Source organism: Lithobates pipiens, unplaced genomic scaffold (assembly GCF_037356315.1).
Source record: "Lithobates pipiens isolate NorthernLeopardFrog02 unplaced genomic scaffold, aLitPip1_a1.2 Scaffold_19, whole genome shotgun sequence".
NCBI lineage: Eukaryota > Metazoa > Chordata > Amphibia > Anura > Ranidae > Lithobates > Lithobates pipiens.
In genome coordinates, this window is record NW_027507764.1 from 316,670,933 (window position 1) to 316,688,544 (window position 17,612).

A 17,612-nucleotide genomic window follows, 5' to 3' on the forward strand; every position below is an offset into this window, starting at 1 on the left:
GCCCCTGTTAAACAGGGGCTGAAAAATTGGGCCTTAGCCACTGGTGGTGGCACCAGAACCAAAAATGTTTTTCCAAGTTATCAACAGGATCATTGACGAGGAAGAGGATAGTCAGTCAACATAAAAGGACAGTCACTCAGCATCAGCATAGGCAGTCTTGAAGGGATGTGACATTTCCAAAAAAAATATTTGGTTACATCAGTTTCAGGTGCTTGGTAGCTGGTGTTGATCCAAGACTGAATCATCTTTATGAAGGTCAGTCAATCAACCGAGTCGGTGGACAGGCGCACCCTGTGATCGGTTACAAAGCCTCCAGATGCCGAAAGAACGCTGGATGCAGGACAGGCCAGTAGCTCAATTCCATACTGTGCAAGCTCTGGCCAGTGATCTATCCTCAAGACCCAGTAAGCCAGAGTATTTTCGGTGGGAAAGGTGTCCAAGTCTGACCTTGCCCCTAGGTATTCCTGCACCATGTAAATCAGATGCTGGCGAAGGTTGCTGGAACCGATCATACCTTGGGGCTACGGACTAAAAAATTGTCTGAACACATCGGTCAGACAGCCACCTTCTCCACCGCTCCTTCTGTGACTGACCGAAGCCTCACTAACATGTTGTCCAGGACCAGGAGTTTGTAACCTCCCAGTCTTTAGGAACACGTTGCACAGACCTTTCTGCAAGGCCTCCCGGAGAAGTCTCATCCTCTGTCCCCTCTGCGATGGCAAAATAAGGTCTGCAACCTTACCCTTGTATCGTGGATCAAGGAGAGAGGCCAGCCAGTAATGGTCCCTCTCCTTGATCCGAAGAATACAAGGATCCTTCCGCAGGCTTTGCAGGATCAGAGAGCATAGGTTAGCTGAGGCATTTGGTCCGGAGTCCTCTGGGTCATTAAGGATGACATGATCCGCAGCCACCTCCTCCCAGCCACATACAAGTCCACGGGTTTCTTGGGACTGTAAATCATCCCTAAAAGACTGCTTCTGCTGATGCTGAGTGCCAGGCTCCACCTCCATGCTGACACAATCCTTCTCCTCCTCTTCCTCCTCCTCCTCCTCCTCATCCTCTTCCTGTGTGATGGGTGGGACAGCAGGAACACTGTTTGGATAAAGGGGGCCTTGAGAGGCAAGGAAGTCCTCCTCTTCCTGCCTCTGTTCTGCCTCAAGTGCCCTGTCCATTATTCCACGCAGCGTATGCTCCAACAGGTGGACAAGAGTTACAGTGTCACTGATGCATGTACTGTCACTGCTCATCATCCTCGTGGCCTCCTCAAATGGTGATAGGACACTGCATGCATCCCTGATCATGCCCCACTGGCATGATGAAAAAACCAAGCTCCCCTGTCCCTGTACTGGTGCCATAATTGTGCAGATACTCATTGATGGCCCTTTGCTACGTGTGCAGCCACTGCAGCATAGCCAAAGTTGAGTTCCACCTGGTGGGCATGTCACATATAAGGCGGTTCTTGGGCAGGTTCAATTCCTTTTGGAGCTCAGCCAGCCGAGCACTGGCATTATATGATCTGCAGAAATGCACACAGACTTTCCTGGCCTGCCTCAGGACATCCTGTAAGCCCGGGTACCTGCCCAAGAACCACTGCACCACCAGGTTAAGGATGTGAGCCAGACAGGGCACATGGGTCAGTTGTTCCTGTCAGAGGGCAGAGAGGAGGTTGGTGCCATTGTCACAAACCACCATTCCTGGCTTAAGCTGGCATGGTGTCAACCACCTCTTGGCCTGCCCCTGCAGAACTGACAAAATATCTGCCCCAGTGTGGCTCCTGTCCCCCAAACACACCAGCGCAAGCACGGCATGGCATTTTTTTGCCTGCGTACTTGCGTAGCCCCTTGAATGCCTACGGAGCACCGCTGGTTCAGAGGAAAAAGCACAGGAAGAGGCCAGGGAGGAAAAAGAAGAGGGGGGATGGAGGAGAGAGGTGTGTCACAAGCAGTACTAGCATTTTGGAGGCGTGGTGGTGGAACAACCTCCAACACTACTGCGCCTTGTCCTGCAGCCTTCCCAGCTGTCAGAAGAGTGACCCAATGGGCCGTGAAAAATAGGTAATGTCCCTGCCTATGCCTGCTGAACCATGAGTCAGTGGTAATATGCACCTTACCGATGACCACCCTGTCCATCGAGGTCAAGACATTGCCTTCCACATGCCGGTAGAGGGCCAGAATTGTCTTCCGTGAGAAAAAGTGGCGTTTTGGAACCTGCCACTGAGGAACCGCACATTGCACAAACTCACGGAAGGGGGCCGAGTCTACCAACTGAAGAGGCAGCAGTTGAAGTGCTAGCAATTTAGCCAAACTACACCTTCATTCCTCTCAGTGCAGGTTTCAGAGAAGACTGAAGGTATAGTGGGGTTGGAGATCCCAGCTGATGAGGAGCAAGGAGAGGTCGGCTTTGTTCTTTGGTGTGGGTCTTTAAGGTACGCTTGCCAACAAGCTGCATGGTGTATACTGTGCAGGAGGCACACTACACCCACTGTAAATGCTGAAGATGCCTGTGTTACAGAAATACAACAACACCAGCAATAAGGGGTATCTTCAGGTGTATACTGTGCATGAGGCATAAAACACCCACACTAACTGCTGCAGATGCCTGTGTTACAGAACCAGAACAACACCAGCAATAAGGGTTAGCTTCAAGTGTATACTGTGCAGGAGGCACACAACACACACTGTAAATGCTGCAGATGCCTGCTGTGTTACAGAAACAGAACAACACCAGCAATAAGGGTATCTTCGGATGTATACTGTGCAGGAGGCACACAACACCCACTGTAACATCTTGTGCATATGTTTATAGTAACCAAGCTGAAGTTAGACACTGATTGATTACTTTGCACAGCTGTAGTAGTTTTCGTAAATCTAACTCTTGTATACCAGAAACAGTTGTCACCAGTACAGATATAAAAGGTGAATCTCCCTAGTGGCACAGACAGCTATACAAACCTGATAGGGGTTTTAATACTTTCCCACTCAATTCAAAACTAAAAAATGGCTTTACATACATTTCAAGAATGGACATATTTATGATTATAATTATTATTATAATTGCTACAATATGTTTACATCTAATCAAATTAAAATATGGCTTTTGGGATGGCTGGGGGAATTTCACTATATGTACTGTATATTATATAGAGATACAAAGTAAGGGCCTGTATTAAGGAGCTTTGGGATTGTGTCAATGGCAACATTTTGGCATTGGTTCTGCTTATGAGATCATTCAGATATTTAGACCTACAGTTGAACTTCTTCTGACCTGCACTTGACCTGTTTCAAGAAAGCTTTGCTAAAAACTTATATGTGATGCAAAATCTACTAAGAAAAAAAAAAACTGTCAACATTGACTGTAATGCCACGTACACACGATCAGAATTTTGGTCTGAAAGAGCTCTGATGGTTTTTCCGATGGAATTCCGACAGGATTTCGCTCAAGCTGTCTTGCATACACACAGTCACACCAAATTCCAACCGTCAAGAACAAGGTGACATACAACACGTACAACGGGACTAGAAAAAATAAGTTCAATAGCCAGTAGCCAGTAGCTTCCTTCTCGTAGTTTAATCTGAGCATGCATGAGTTTTTGCGCGTCGGAATTGCATACACAAAAACGCATTTTCGGATAGGAACTTTTTCCGAACAAAAAATTGAGAACATGCTCTCAATCTTTTGCTTGTCGAAATTCGGCCAGCAAAAGTCCGATGGAACATACACAAGATCACATTTTCTGACAAAAAGCTCTCATCGGTCTTTTGCTGGCCGAATTTCCGATCATGTGGGATAGAGCGGCATAAAAGACAACAGAGAGATACATAAAAAAAGAGATACTAGACTATTGATTGTTATGACATCTGCAAATGTTTGTAGTTGCTGTAACAAAATTGCTTCTCTGACGTTTTCTATTGAATTTCATTAAATGTTATGCATGCAAATGTTCTTGCATAGGTGTAAAAGCTTGCAAGTGATAAGCATTCTGTGTATTGCGATGACTATTTAAAAAGAATTCTGTATCTTGCTGTCAAGTGTAGTGCCAGTAACACATGCAATGACATCAGGTACATCTGCTGTGTCCATAGATGTTACAGAATAAAATAACATTGCCTTCTGTCACTTCCACTTCCCTTTCAAAAAAAAAAAAAAAATCAATACCTATGATGCCTTTCTCAATTTCTTCTGCTATAATCTAGCTTTAAGCAGATATGTGGCTGGTAGAAAGCCAATAGCATAGCAATGTATTGGAAAAACATGTTTTTCACCCTAATTCCAAATCTCACAGTCCGACAAAGGGGTTGCATAAACACATATTATATATATATATATATATATATATATATATATATATATATATATATATATATATATATATATATATATATATGTATATGTATATATATATATATATATATATATATGTATATATATATATATATATATATATATATATATATATATATATATATATATATATATATATATATATATATATATATATATATATATGTATGTATATATATATATATATATATATATATAATATATATATATATATATGTGTGTATATATATATATATATATATATATATATATATATATATATATATATATTCTTCCATGTATGTGTTCTTAACCTAAAAAAATTTGTGTATTAGTCTTTCCCAATTATTGCAAATACTACGCATTCTTGATGTTTTTGGTGCTGAATTGCTAAAATACTAGCATGCTTCAATAATTCTGTATTCAGCATGATAAACAAATCAACTCTAGTAACCTAAACTTTAAATAAAATATTGTCTGCTGGTTTTCTGTACCAGAAACTGTAGGAAGAAAAAAATAAAATGAATACTGCTGTGAAAAATTCAATTTCCTTTCCTTTTTGAGATAACTTCTTGACAGATACCTTTCAAGATTTAATGGGCTTTTTCAGTGCTCTTACTGTGATAGAAACCAACAAGTAATGGCTATTGCAATAAAACATAGCTGTGCCCAAATGTTTTCAGATTATGTGCTGCTTCTTTATATAAAATCCCATCTTTTCCTCTGTTACTATGCAGATGAATATGGTCATACACTTATTTTTTCAAGAAGCGGTGCTTTGATTAAATAAAAAAAAAAAAAGTAAGAAAAAATGCAAACTACTCATTATTTGTTTCAATGTAATGCAAAGGGTTTATGTGATAAAGGTTTTGCTTGTCCATTCAGTCTGTGTTGAAATATAATAATCAAGAAGGTGAAAGTTTTTTGTTTTTTTTTAAAGTCTTTACTTAAAGCTACAATATAGACATAGGATTGCTTGTTAGCTGCTGATCATATCCATTCATAATTACAGGCAGTACCGGGCAGCAGATGGCTGTAAGTATAACCATAAACATAAAGCCTGTGAAACTGTAGTGGATGTAAGGGTCTGTCCCAACAAAAACACTTACTTCCACATCAGTGAAATAGTAAAGCCAGTGTTACATGAAAAAATGCATTTATTTTAGTACAGATATTATAAATAATTACCGCTGCATACACTAAAGGAAGAGAGCCAGCACTACGAGCCATAACTTTCTTATGATTTGCACAGTGTGAAACACAGTTCAACATTGGGAATGGGAACTTGCTGCCAAAAGAGAGGGTGAAGACCTCATTAGTGTACCTATACTCCTTCCTAGTCCAATCAGTAAGAAGTGTGTGGGTCAGTGACCAAGCTGCAATGCTTGTCTGCAGTGGTGAAAAGTGAACTTGCTGACCTAACTACACTGACGGACTGGGTTGCCTTGATCCCCATATGGGCTAAGCTGTTTTATAAGTCTTCTAGCAGGTAAGACACAGATACATATTTTAATGTATGTCAACAGCCTATGTGACTGTTAGTCCACAATCCAGCTTTTAACTGATTGGATCTTTGATGTAAAGGCCAGAAGGCTGAATTATTGATTATTGTTACTGGACAAAGCTATATATATATATATATATATATATATATATATATATATATATATACATATACATATACATATATATATATATATATATATATATATATATATATATATATATATATATATATATATATATATACACACACATATATATATGTGTATATGTGTGTGTGTATATATATATATACCTTCCCCGGTGATGTTGACGTTCTGATTGAACGTAACGCGTATGGGGGAGGAGCTATGCATGACGTCACCCGCTGCTGCCCTACAGAACTAACATGATTGTCAGCTTTACATGCTGTGTTTTTATCATCTTTATGTGAGTAGTTTGTGTTTGAACACAAAAATGTAATCTTATACTTAGGAGGTGGGAACTTAGATCTTTTCTTTCTACCCATGACCTGGCATCCTTGCTGAGATCTAAGGAGACGTGAGAGAAGATTATCGTCCGTGTAAACCCTTTTGATACCCGCTTGCACGTCTACCTGTTTGCACAGGGGTCCATGCCATAAGGTGAGAGTGATTAATTAGACCGGAGGTGGAGGGATTGTCATGCTACTGTGGAAAAAAAATTACTTACGTCAGTGCTACAGTTTGAATTTAAAATGTATTTGTGTGAACTGTGAAGTTAAGTCATGGATTGTGAAAATGAACTAGTGTTGGGTGATTGTATATAGGGTATACCACATTTACCACTGACTAATGCAGAGTTGCAATGCAAGGAGATCAGCTAAAAGTAGTTGGATATGTATCTGCGTTATAATTAATTGAAATTAGTCGATTAATCGATTTGAAAAAAAACGATTAATCGAACATGAACATTTTAATCAGTAGCAGCCCTAATATATATAGATATATACATAGATATGCATTGCATTTCTATCTATCTATCTATCTATCTATCTATCTATCTATCTATCTATCTATCTATCTATCTATCTATCTCTATATCTATATAATATTACATTCTATGAAATAAATATATATATATATATATATATATATATATATATATATATATATATATATATATATATATATATATATATATATATATATATATATATTTGCATAATACACACATGGCTGCGCACATAAAACTCTTTATGTTTATATGGACAGTTTTGAAGTCACTGCTGTGGAAATGTGACATAAAGTTTCTGGAAAGCATTTCTGTAACGTGATTAATTTTGAAGGTTTTCTGAGATGGAAATAATAACAGCAAGTGAAGAGGAGAAGACAAAGATGCATTGATATAGGAAATAAATATATACTTGACTTATATTTAAATCTTATTCCATGTACAGATGTACCCAAAACATTAAAACAAGTATATTACAACCAACCACGAAGCTATAAAATCAACATACTGTAAATGAAATTAAAGTAGGCCTTACATGAAAAAGGTGTGTTTTGCTGATAGTCCCTAACCTCACACAGAGTACTTTTCTTGGTCCCGCCTCCTGACACCTCCGGGAGGTGTGGGTGATGTCATTGTGCTGCACCACTACCTACCAGCATTGGTATGGAGGGCATTCTCATGTTATTTAAAGAACTCAGCTTTTCCAGTTGTCATCATCTATGCCTCACAGAAACATTAAGCCCCATATACATTATCAGATTTTCTGCTGATTTTTTCCTTCAGATTTACCAAAACCATATAATATGAGGTCAAACCTTAGGAGTTTCAATATGTATGCAATTAGGCAGGCCCTTGCACTACATGGTTTTGGTAAATCTAAAGGAAAAAATCAGCAGAAATGTATGGGGCTTTAGAAGCTGGGGTCAAGGTTTTCTTATTTTTTTTTTGTCAATACTTTTTCTTTCAGAATTTTTCATATAATCAAGAAACTAAACTAAACCATATTAGAGATGTTTTTATTACAGTATCTCTTTCTTGTAAAAGCGTGTAGTATTGTGCCACCTTTTAATTTGCATTTTTTCTTAGCAATTAAGCTATCTTTGCCTGTAAAGTTACTATACATACTCCTTTTTCAGTTTATTCATTATACTTAGCTTTATTTTATTTTATTCAAATCACAGGGAGAACTTTATTGAAATGTCATAGTTATCCATAGCAGCAGTACAATTACCATACAATAGTAACACAGGCAATAATGATGATAAGTACATAATAATGTAAAAATAAGTATCTTACTCATAATCACCAGCTTTAACCTCTGGAAGATTCACCCGCCTTTTTTGACCTGGCCATTTTTTGTGATATGGCACTGTGTTATTTTAACTGACATGTGAGCGGTCGCGTGACACTGTACCCAAATAAAATTGATTTCCTTTTTTTTTTTTTTACCACAAATAGAGCTTTCATTTGATGATATTTTATCACCTCTGCATTTTTTTATTTTTTGTGCTACAAACAAAAACACTGACAATTTTGAAAAAAAAAATTTTTTTTTTTTACTTTGTGCTATAAAACATATCCAATAAAAATAGAAAAAATGCCAATTTCTGCACCAATTTAAGCCAATATGTATTCTTATACATATGTTTGGTAAAAAAAAATCCCAATAAGTGTACATTGATTGCTTTGCACAAAAGTTATAGTGTCTACAAACTATGGGATATTTTTATTTATTTATATTACTAGTGATGGCAGCAATCAGCTATATTGCAGCAGACATTCGGACACTAACTGACACTTGAAATTTTTTGGGAGCCAGTGACACTAATACAGTGATCAGTGCTTAAAATATGCACTGTCACTGTAAAAGTTGGCTGGTAAGGGGTTAACATCAGGGGCGATCAAAGAGTTAACTGTGTGCCTGGCCAGTGTTTTTCTAAATCGTGGGAGGTTCTTTTAATAGGGGAAGACATGGATCCTAGTCTCTGATTTGCAGAGACCCAGGGTCTATGCTTTCCCTCCTGTCAAAATAGCAATCGGCCTTGTTTACTTAGGCAGACTGGCATTCGGCCTCTCTGCCTCTCTGCTCGAAAAATGATGGTTGCTGGCTCCCACTGTTTGCTTTCTATTTAGTTTTTTCTGTGTACTGTGTGCTTTTCTATTTAGTTACCATTGCAATTTTCTCTATGAGTCCTGAAGAAGAAATACAAGAGGTGCATTGACCTATGAGGAAATATGTCCACACAATATTATCTTCACAGAACATAAATGTAGATAGTATTAAGAGGACAATAAAGAATAAGTATGTTGCAGTGAGAAATAAGTCTCAGTTGGTTTTCATTATCATTGTATACAGGCTATGTTTTTATGACCTATGGTTTGCTATGTGATTTTACAGTGTATTTTGTAATAAATATTTGTCTATATGATTTAATAAAAATATATTTGTGTCCTGTTTCTGTGCCAGTAAAATCTGATGATTTTTTCTTTTGGCGTAAGTTTGGTATATATTGCAGATGTGGCATTACACTGGTCTTATTGTTGTATAGATGTTTTATTTATTTGTCGATCAGACTAAATATGCAATGCTTGCAGTGTCAGCAATAAATCATTGCTGTAGCCTTTGAAAATGTAATTGTATTTTACTTTAAGATTTAAGAATATCATACTATTTACAATATATATATATATATATATATATATATAGATATAGATATAGATATATATATATATATATATATATATATATATATATATATATATATATATATATATATATATATATATAGATAGATAGATATATATATATATATATATATATATATATATATAGACATATATATATATAAATATAAAATCAATCATGGACACAGAATATGTTTATCCTAGACATGTGCAATTCATTTCTTTCCGAATTAATATTAATAATTTTTCGTTATTCAGAGATTCAAATATATCCCAATACCCAAATTACAATATAAATAAATTTTACCGAATACTCCTAATAATGTAAACAAAATTTGTCAGAATTTTGGAAATTTAGACTGAAATTCAAATCAAATTTTACTTCAAACTCCAGTCAAATTTGAACTACACATAATGCTGAAATCAATGACCGTGTGTGTTATTAGAGTACAGTTTTTGAAATAATTCTGTTTTAGTTAAGCATCATTGTAATCATTTAATGAAGATTTTTCTATTGTTTGTTCACTTTGCTGCATTCAAATCGAAAACAATCTAACATTTTCGCTTCGACTGCTTCGAAAATCTCACTGAATTGAACCAAACAAAATAACTAACTATATTAACGAATCAAAATTAAACAAAACTATTTTTTTTTAAATTATGCATATGTCTAATTTATTTCTGTCCTGCTTCTGATCTGATCCCCCCCCCCCCCCCCCCCCCACACACACACAAATTGACTGTCTGACAAAGTTGAGGGGATAAAGAGATACAAAGCAAAATTGTTAATTTTGCATCTACTTTGTTTCATTAATTTGCAGATGAAAGGGGTGTTAAAGTGTTTGTTAACCTAAAACAAAAAAAACAAAACAAAAAAATTGGAGACTGTTCCCTTAAAGTATGTTACACAGCACAGTGCGTGTGCTGTGTAATTTGGCCATCTGTATCACCTGAAATACCTGGCTAATCCTGCTGGTTCTGCCCTCCCTCCTGTAAATTGACCACGGTCTTTCATGACTGCTGAGCCCTGGCACCATGGTCAGTTTATATGCCTCCATCATCCGCTGTGTCTCCTGTCTCTCTTGTGTCCTTTGTCAGGGCCCACTCCCTCCCCTCCTGCTGCTGAAATAACATATATACATATACAATACTCCTTGTCTCCTAATGATAGGTGCTCCTGTGTTTGTGTTATATACAACAAATGCACATTATACCTCATTTCAGAGCTCCGATCAGCGCTCCCTTGACTGCCTCGCTCTCTTCTGCTCCCCTCCTGACTGATGTCAGCTGGGGTAGCTTGACCTCACCCACTGCATCTGTCAGATGAGGAGAGGCGAGAGCCAGCTGGTCACGTGAGCGCTAATCGGCACTCTGAAATGAGGTCTGCATTTTTTTTATAAAACACACACACAGGAGCACCTATAGTAGACAAGAAGGATTATATAAAGTTCTTACAGTGGGTTAACAACCATGTTAAGGCTACCCGACAAGCAAAAATATTGTTTTTCAAAACGTGGTATTGTTGAACCCAAAATAATATATAACATATATCTTTAATCTTCAATAGGTCATCTTCAATCAGTCCTGATGTATTGATGACCTATCTCATTTCTTAAGGCCTGAAAATGTGAAATCCACTCATTCAGTGTGTACTAATGTGATAAGCTGTGATTGGTCACAGTCAATCACATGGTACAGATGGGCTGTGACTGGCCCTGTCTGTATCATGTGATCACTGTGACAAATCACAGAGATCAACACAATACAACACAATGGATGGCATGAATGGAAGCCTTCCATTGTGTAAAATTGTCATGTGATCTGCTGTGTTTGGTCACAGGGATCACATGGTACCGGCAGTGGCCCGGCACACTGATCTATCATCCCTTTGCAATGCTTTGTACAATTTTAAATATGACAAATGGCAGAATAAAATGTATACCTTTAAACTACAGTAATGCGTTTTTTTAAAATAACACTGATCAAGGCAGAAAAATTGGCATTTAAAAATATATTTTTGCAAGACTATATGAGAGAAAGTAAGCATTGTTTGTCCTAAAAAATAAACAATTTACTGTGTGCATCACTTTGCTATTTAAATGACAAAGCTATTGCCCATCCCATTCCATGCTGCAGGCCCATAACAAAAATGTGAAAATCGCTCTGGTCCATAAGGGGTGTACAAATATGAGAGCTGTAGTGAATAAATATGCCCTAGAGTTTAGGCTAGTGTAGGTTGTAAAGAGACAAGAATATGTCATATATCCATAACCGTTAAGCTTTTATTGCTGATTGATTTCTTATGAAACAAAATGTCATTTAGAAAAATGAATACAACACTAGAGATATCCAAGCTTTTATGGCTGACATTAAGGTAATTTACAGTCAGAGAATATCCTTGATTTTGGCCCTAGATCATTTGAGGTTTTTATGTTTACATTTAGAGACAAAACTCATCTCATAGTAGACACCAGGAACGTAATAAATGTAAGAAAAACTCATATTAAATAACCAGAATAACCCCCCACTATTCTATAATGGCCTAAATCAGCCACAGAAACTCTATTGGTGGGAGTATGCTTGTCATGAACTGGTGTGACCAGAACTGTGTGGACTGCAACAGAGTGAACCAAAAACTTGTAAAGTGAAAAGTAATATAATTTATTGTAAGAAAAGTCAATAAACGAAAGTAAACACACCTCCAGTATGACAAACACTGACTAACCAGCAACTGACCCCAGTGACACAATAAATAATTGCCTAAACCAAAAGCATATACAGGAGTGGGAGGCAATTGTAAACAAGCCAGGGTCATACATGGGAAATCAAGCAGATTTGTGCTGGGAACAAGACATAACTGTGAGAGATCAACAAGAGACAGGGGAACAGGTGGAAGGGATCAGGCTGCAGGGGTCCAGGAATGGATACAGGGTCACAGGATAACAGGATAACAGGATACAGGATCAGGATCAGGATACAGGATCACAGGCTAACAAACACAGGTCAAGGCTCAAGAAACAATACCAAGGAAAATGTGTGCAGCATCTGCCGGCTATATATATACCTCCTGCAATCAGTCTCAGGTGATGCCTGATTGCAGGAGATGATGACAGGTCCAGACTGCCAGGAGACACCTGCTGGTGGGCACCAGTACTGCGGCCCATATATCTGACAGTGCCACCAGCAGGTGAAACCTTTCCTGACAGTACCCCCCTCGAAAGAGCAACCTCCGTACACTCCAACTATTCATAGCTGCAAAAAGTCCATGACATCAAGCTGATCTTTGGTTAAAGAGTCATCAAAGGCGGGCTGGAACCCAGGCATTGGATTATCACAGGCAGAGGTACATCAAGCTGGGCAGCAGGCAGGGGCATGTCAAGATGGGCAGCAAGCAGAGGCACATCAAGCTGAGCAACTGGCAGAGGCACATCAGGCTGAACAGTGGGTAGAAGCACATCAAGCTGAGCAGCGGGTAGAGGCATATCGAGCTGGGCAGTGGGCAGAGGCACATCAAGCTGGGCAGTTGGCAGAGTCACATAAAGCTGGGCAGCAGGCAGAGGCACATCAAGCTGGACATCGGGCATTGGATCATCAGCCTGCACAGCAGGTGCTGGAACATCAGGCCGGGTAGCAGGCATTGGAATAGCAGGCAGGACAATGGGCACTGGAACATCAGGTCAGACAATGAGCAGTGGAACATCAGACCGGACAGAGGGCACTGGAACATCAAGCTGAATTGGATCATCAAGCTGGATATCAGGCTTTGAATCATCAGACTGGACAACAGGTACTGGAACATCAGGCCAGGCAGCAAGCACTGGTGCGACAGGCTGTACAGCGGGTACTGGAACAATAGGCTGGGCAGCAGTAGCAGTGAGCTGGGCATCAGGCTGGACCATGAGCACTGACATTTCAGGCTGGACCATGGGTACCAGAACATGAGGCTGGCCATGAGCACTGGAACATCAGGCTGGACTGTGGCAGCGGAACATCTGCTGGACTGTGGGCAGTGGAACATCAGGCTGAACAGCAAATACTGGAGTATCAGGCCAGACAGCAGGCAGGAGGCTGTCAGGGTTAGGTGGGTCATCAGGTTCAGGACCATCAGAGGCTAGCCTAACCCCATTAGCAATCATAAAGACAGGTTGGAGTGGATCGGTTGACATGAAGGCAGACTGGAGCAGTTTGTGGAGGCACACTGGGATAATAGCAAGATTGTATGGGTAGGGAAAAATTTCAGTTTCTTCTTTGGTTTAGCCACTGAAGTTCTGTAAGTGACTGCAGGGCTGTAAGTAGGGAGTGCAGCTGATTGAGGAGAATGGCTGGAATACAGTAAAGAAGAGGGAGCTGTTACTAAAGCCCCATACACACTATCAGATTTTCTGCTGATTTTTTCCTTCAGATTTACCAAAACCATGTAGTGCAAGGGCCTGCCTGATTGCATACAAATTGAAACTCCTAAGGTTTGACCTCATATTTTATGGTTTTGGCAAATCTGAAGGAAAAAATCAGCAGAAAAATGGATAGTGTGTATGGGGCTTAAGGGGGATCTTTGTGGAATTGTTGCAGGCAGCAGAGGGGAGGCCGATGGGTTAAAGGTAGGATAGGTGCAGCAAGTTCCTCTGGATGTATCTTAGCAAAAACAACAGAACCAACATTGTTCCTCTGTGCAGCCACTTCTGGTCAGGGATGACCTTGGTATTATGTCATGAACTGGTGAGACCAGAACAGTATATATCATGACAGAGTGAACCAAACATGTGTAAAGTGATAAGTAATATAATTTATTATAAGAAAAGTAAATAAACAAAAGTAAATGCACCTCCAGTATGACAAACAGTAACTAACCAGCAATCAACTCCAGTGACACACAATAAAGAGCTGCCTTAACCAAAAACATATACAGGAGTGAGAGTCAATTGTAATCATAAACAAGCCAGGGTCATACATGGGAGATAAAGCAGATTTGGGCTAGGAACAAGACAGGACAGGGAGAGGGTAACAGGAGATAGAGGGAACAGGCAGAAGGGATCAGGAAAGGATAAAGCGTCACAGGATAACAGGATACCAGGATACAGGGTCAGGATCAGAATACAGGATCACAGGCTAGTGAACACAGGTCAGGGCTCAAGGAACAATACCAAGGCAAATGTGTGCAGCATCTGCTGGGTATTTATTTACCTCCTGCAATCAGTCTCAGGTGATGCCTGGTTGCAGGAGATGATGTCGGCTCCATACTGCTGGGAGACATCCGCTGGTGGACACCAGTACTGTGGACCATAGATCTGACAGTGCCACCAGCAGGTGAAACCTTTCCTGACAATACTATATGATGTTTTATTAAATTATATACGAGTTGAACAATGACACTGTGTTACTAACACTCTGTTGTTTTAGGTAGCTCTAAAAATTGGTCGTATGTCTGGGTCCTGGAAAAAAACAAGTTAGTGGTGAAATGTTGACTGTGCAACATCATATCATACTACTGTATGGATTGTATTTATTTAATCTGCATATGTTTTTTTTATTGTGTGCAAATTGTATGTATTAATTTTCCCCTGTAAGAATATCCCAAAATCTTTTTCTAAATATTTTAAATTGTTTCAAATAATAAAAAAAAATATATGATTTTACCTAATATCTCTCCTTTCTGTGATCAATATAGTCCATTTTTGTAGGATACTGGGGCTTTTCTCTGGTTATTGCCTATTATGTTTGTATGTATTGGTTGGATGAGGCCCAAGTTTATCCCTTTTCTTTTTCATAATAAATGTAAGTAGTTTTCTGTCGTCAAGTGTCCCACATGAATACGGCTCTTCCGTGACATGCCACAATGGTTAATGTTTAGGGATAAAAAGCTCCCTATAATTTTATGCCTGAATTTTAGTTTATTAACTAAATGGATAGTGGGATTATAGGAGATTCCCACATTTTAGCTCTCATGCTGTTTTGAATTACTTCAGTCATGCAATGGGAAGCATAAAAATAAGGTTACCCAGACTTTAATCCTTGATTGAGTTTAAGGAAAAGAAGAGATCAAACACATAACAGTACCATTCCATGAGTATATAAAAAATATATAATATCTTTATTGTTACAAAATTAAAAGATTAAAATCAAAAACAATTTAGACTAATACAAAATGTCTTTACTCCAAACTTTAGCATTCACAGGGAGTCATCATGATGTTTTCTTTGACATGTTTCGCAGGACAAAGCCTGCTTCTCCAGAAAGAACAAAGCTTTTTAAATGTCTAACAATAGAAAGACAAAAATCAACCAATTTACAAATTTTATTTAACATACAAGTATGTGTATATTAATTAATTATTCAATACATATTTCTACCTGCAATAGATGTTGACAGAGTGTGCAGTGCAATAAAACATACAGAACAGTTTGACTTATAGACGAATAGACCCTAACACCCCAGACCTCCAGCTAGGATGAAAAAATTGTTTATCAGGATGTAGGATGGGGTCATCCAACTTTCTACAAGAAAAATTACATTTAGCTCCCCTACACAAATACACTAAGATAAGGGACTGAGATCATATCCTACTTCATACGATTCACAGGCTTATGAAAGGGGGGAAGGGATAAATTATGGTTTTATATACTGTGACTTGCATGCATCCCAAGCACTCTCACCTGGAAAAGTACCAGTGTGGGGAGAGGAGAACAGGGAAAGACATACAGATGGACTGCATATGGTAAGACATAGTAAATGTTTTTTAAATAACAGCATATATAAGTACATAAAGGCCAAATAACCCCATACACACCCCTACTCCCCATATCGTGCAACTAAATAATATAGGGCCATTCTGTAACAGAACGACAGAATGACAAGTAATGATGCTCCATATGGCATCCATAGCTGTGAGCTGTTTAACCAAGCTAGCTTAATTGTGGATTTTCACAACAATACAAGGAAGCTATTTAACCCAGCCATCTTTTTTGCAGATTAGATATTCATATATTTAGGGGCTTAATTGTATTTTTTTTTTATTATTTAAAAAGTTGCATGACCTCATCTTACATCGTGATGAACCAATTTTTTATCCTGGCTGGTGGCCATTCAAAGTTCCAAATTGTTTTTTATTGCACTGCACACTCTGTCAACATATGTATTAAATAGGTAATTAATATATTAATTCATATATTATATGAATTAATATATAAAGGTCTTTATATTTAAGACATTTAAAAAGCTTTGTTTTTCCTTTCCTTTGTCTGTCCTGCAAAATGCATCAAAGAAACCATTATGATGACTCCATGTGAATGCTAGCGTTCAGGGTCAAGTCACTCTATTTGTCCAAGTTGTGATTTCAGACTAACTTGTTTGTTAAATGTGCAATTTATCCATTTTGAGATTTTAATCTGTTAATATTTTAACTATATATATATATATATATATATATATATATATATATATATATATATATATATATATATTTAATATACTCATGGTGTGATACCATTAAAGTCCTATTTAGTTTAGCTTTGTTTAGGGATTTTTATTCATGCCAGTGTGAAGACAGGGGGTCCTTTAAATAATTTGAACACATATTGACAGGTAAGCTACACATAAGCACACAGCTTTCAGAGACACAGAATTTTTTTTTAAAGGTCATATACAGTATAACATAATTATATTAAATTAATAGTATGCATCACCATAATAGCATGTATATGCAGAACAAATATAATATAGTGTATAACAAATATACCTTATTGGTATCTCAAATATCAATACAAAATATTATTATATATTATATTTTTTCTATTTTTGTATTTTTCACAAGTTTAGTTACCTGCCCCGGCCTTGCATTCTCACAAACAAACGTATCATAAAACATTGCAAATTGTGGTGCATTGTCATTGACATCCAGAATCAGTATGTAAACAGTGGCCCGTGTTGTTTGCTTAGGATTATCTGAATAAAAAAGGACAAAAACAAAAGAAAACTGTTTACTAACACTAGCTATAATAATAACAACAATGTGAAAATGACAATATGAGTAACAAGACAATATAACAAAGTGAAAAAATAAATAACAGTTAAATATATTTAATATGAATTAACAGCACAACAATTTAAAGTTAAAAAATAAAAGACGTTAGTTCTCA

The 17,612-nt window shown here is 37.8% G+C and overlaps 1 protein-coding gene across 2 annotated transcripts in view; it reads right to left on the reverse strand.

The window, feature by feature from the left end:
• The window catches only part of LOC143996775 (cadherin-10-like), a 639,446-nt gene that overhangs the window by 45,670 nt on the left and 576,164 nt on the right, over positions 1 to 17,612 (reverse strand). For both annotated transcript variants that reach the window (XM_077492037.1, XM_077492038.1), the window contains one exon: positions 17,297 to 17,418. In XM_077492037.1, coding sequence (XP_077348163.1) covers positions 17,297 to 17,418 — 122 coding nt within the window. The remainder of the gene's footprint in view (positions 1 to 17,296; positions 17,419 to 17,612) is intronic.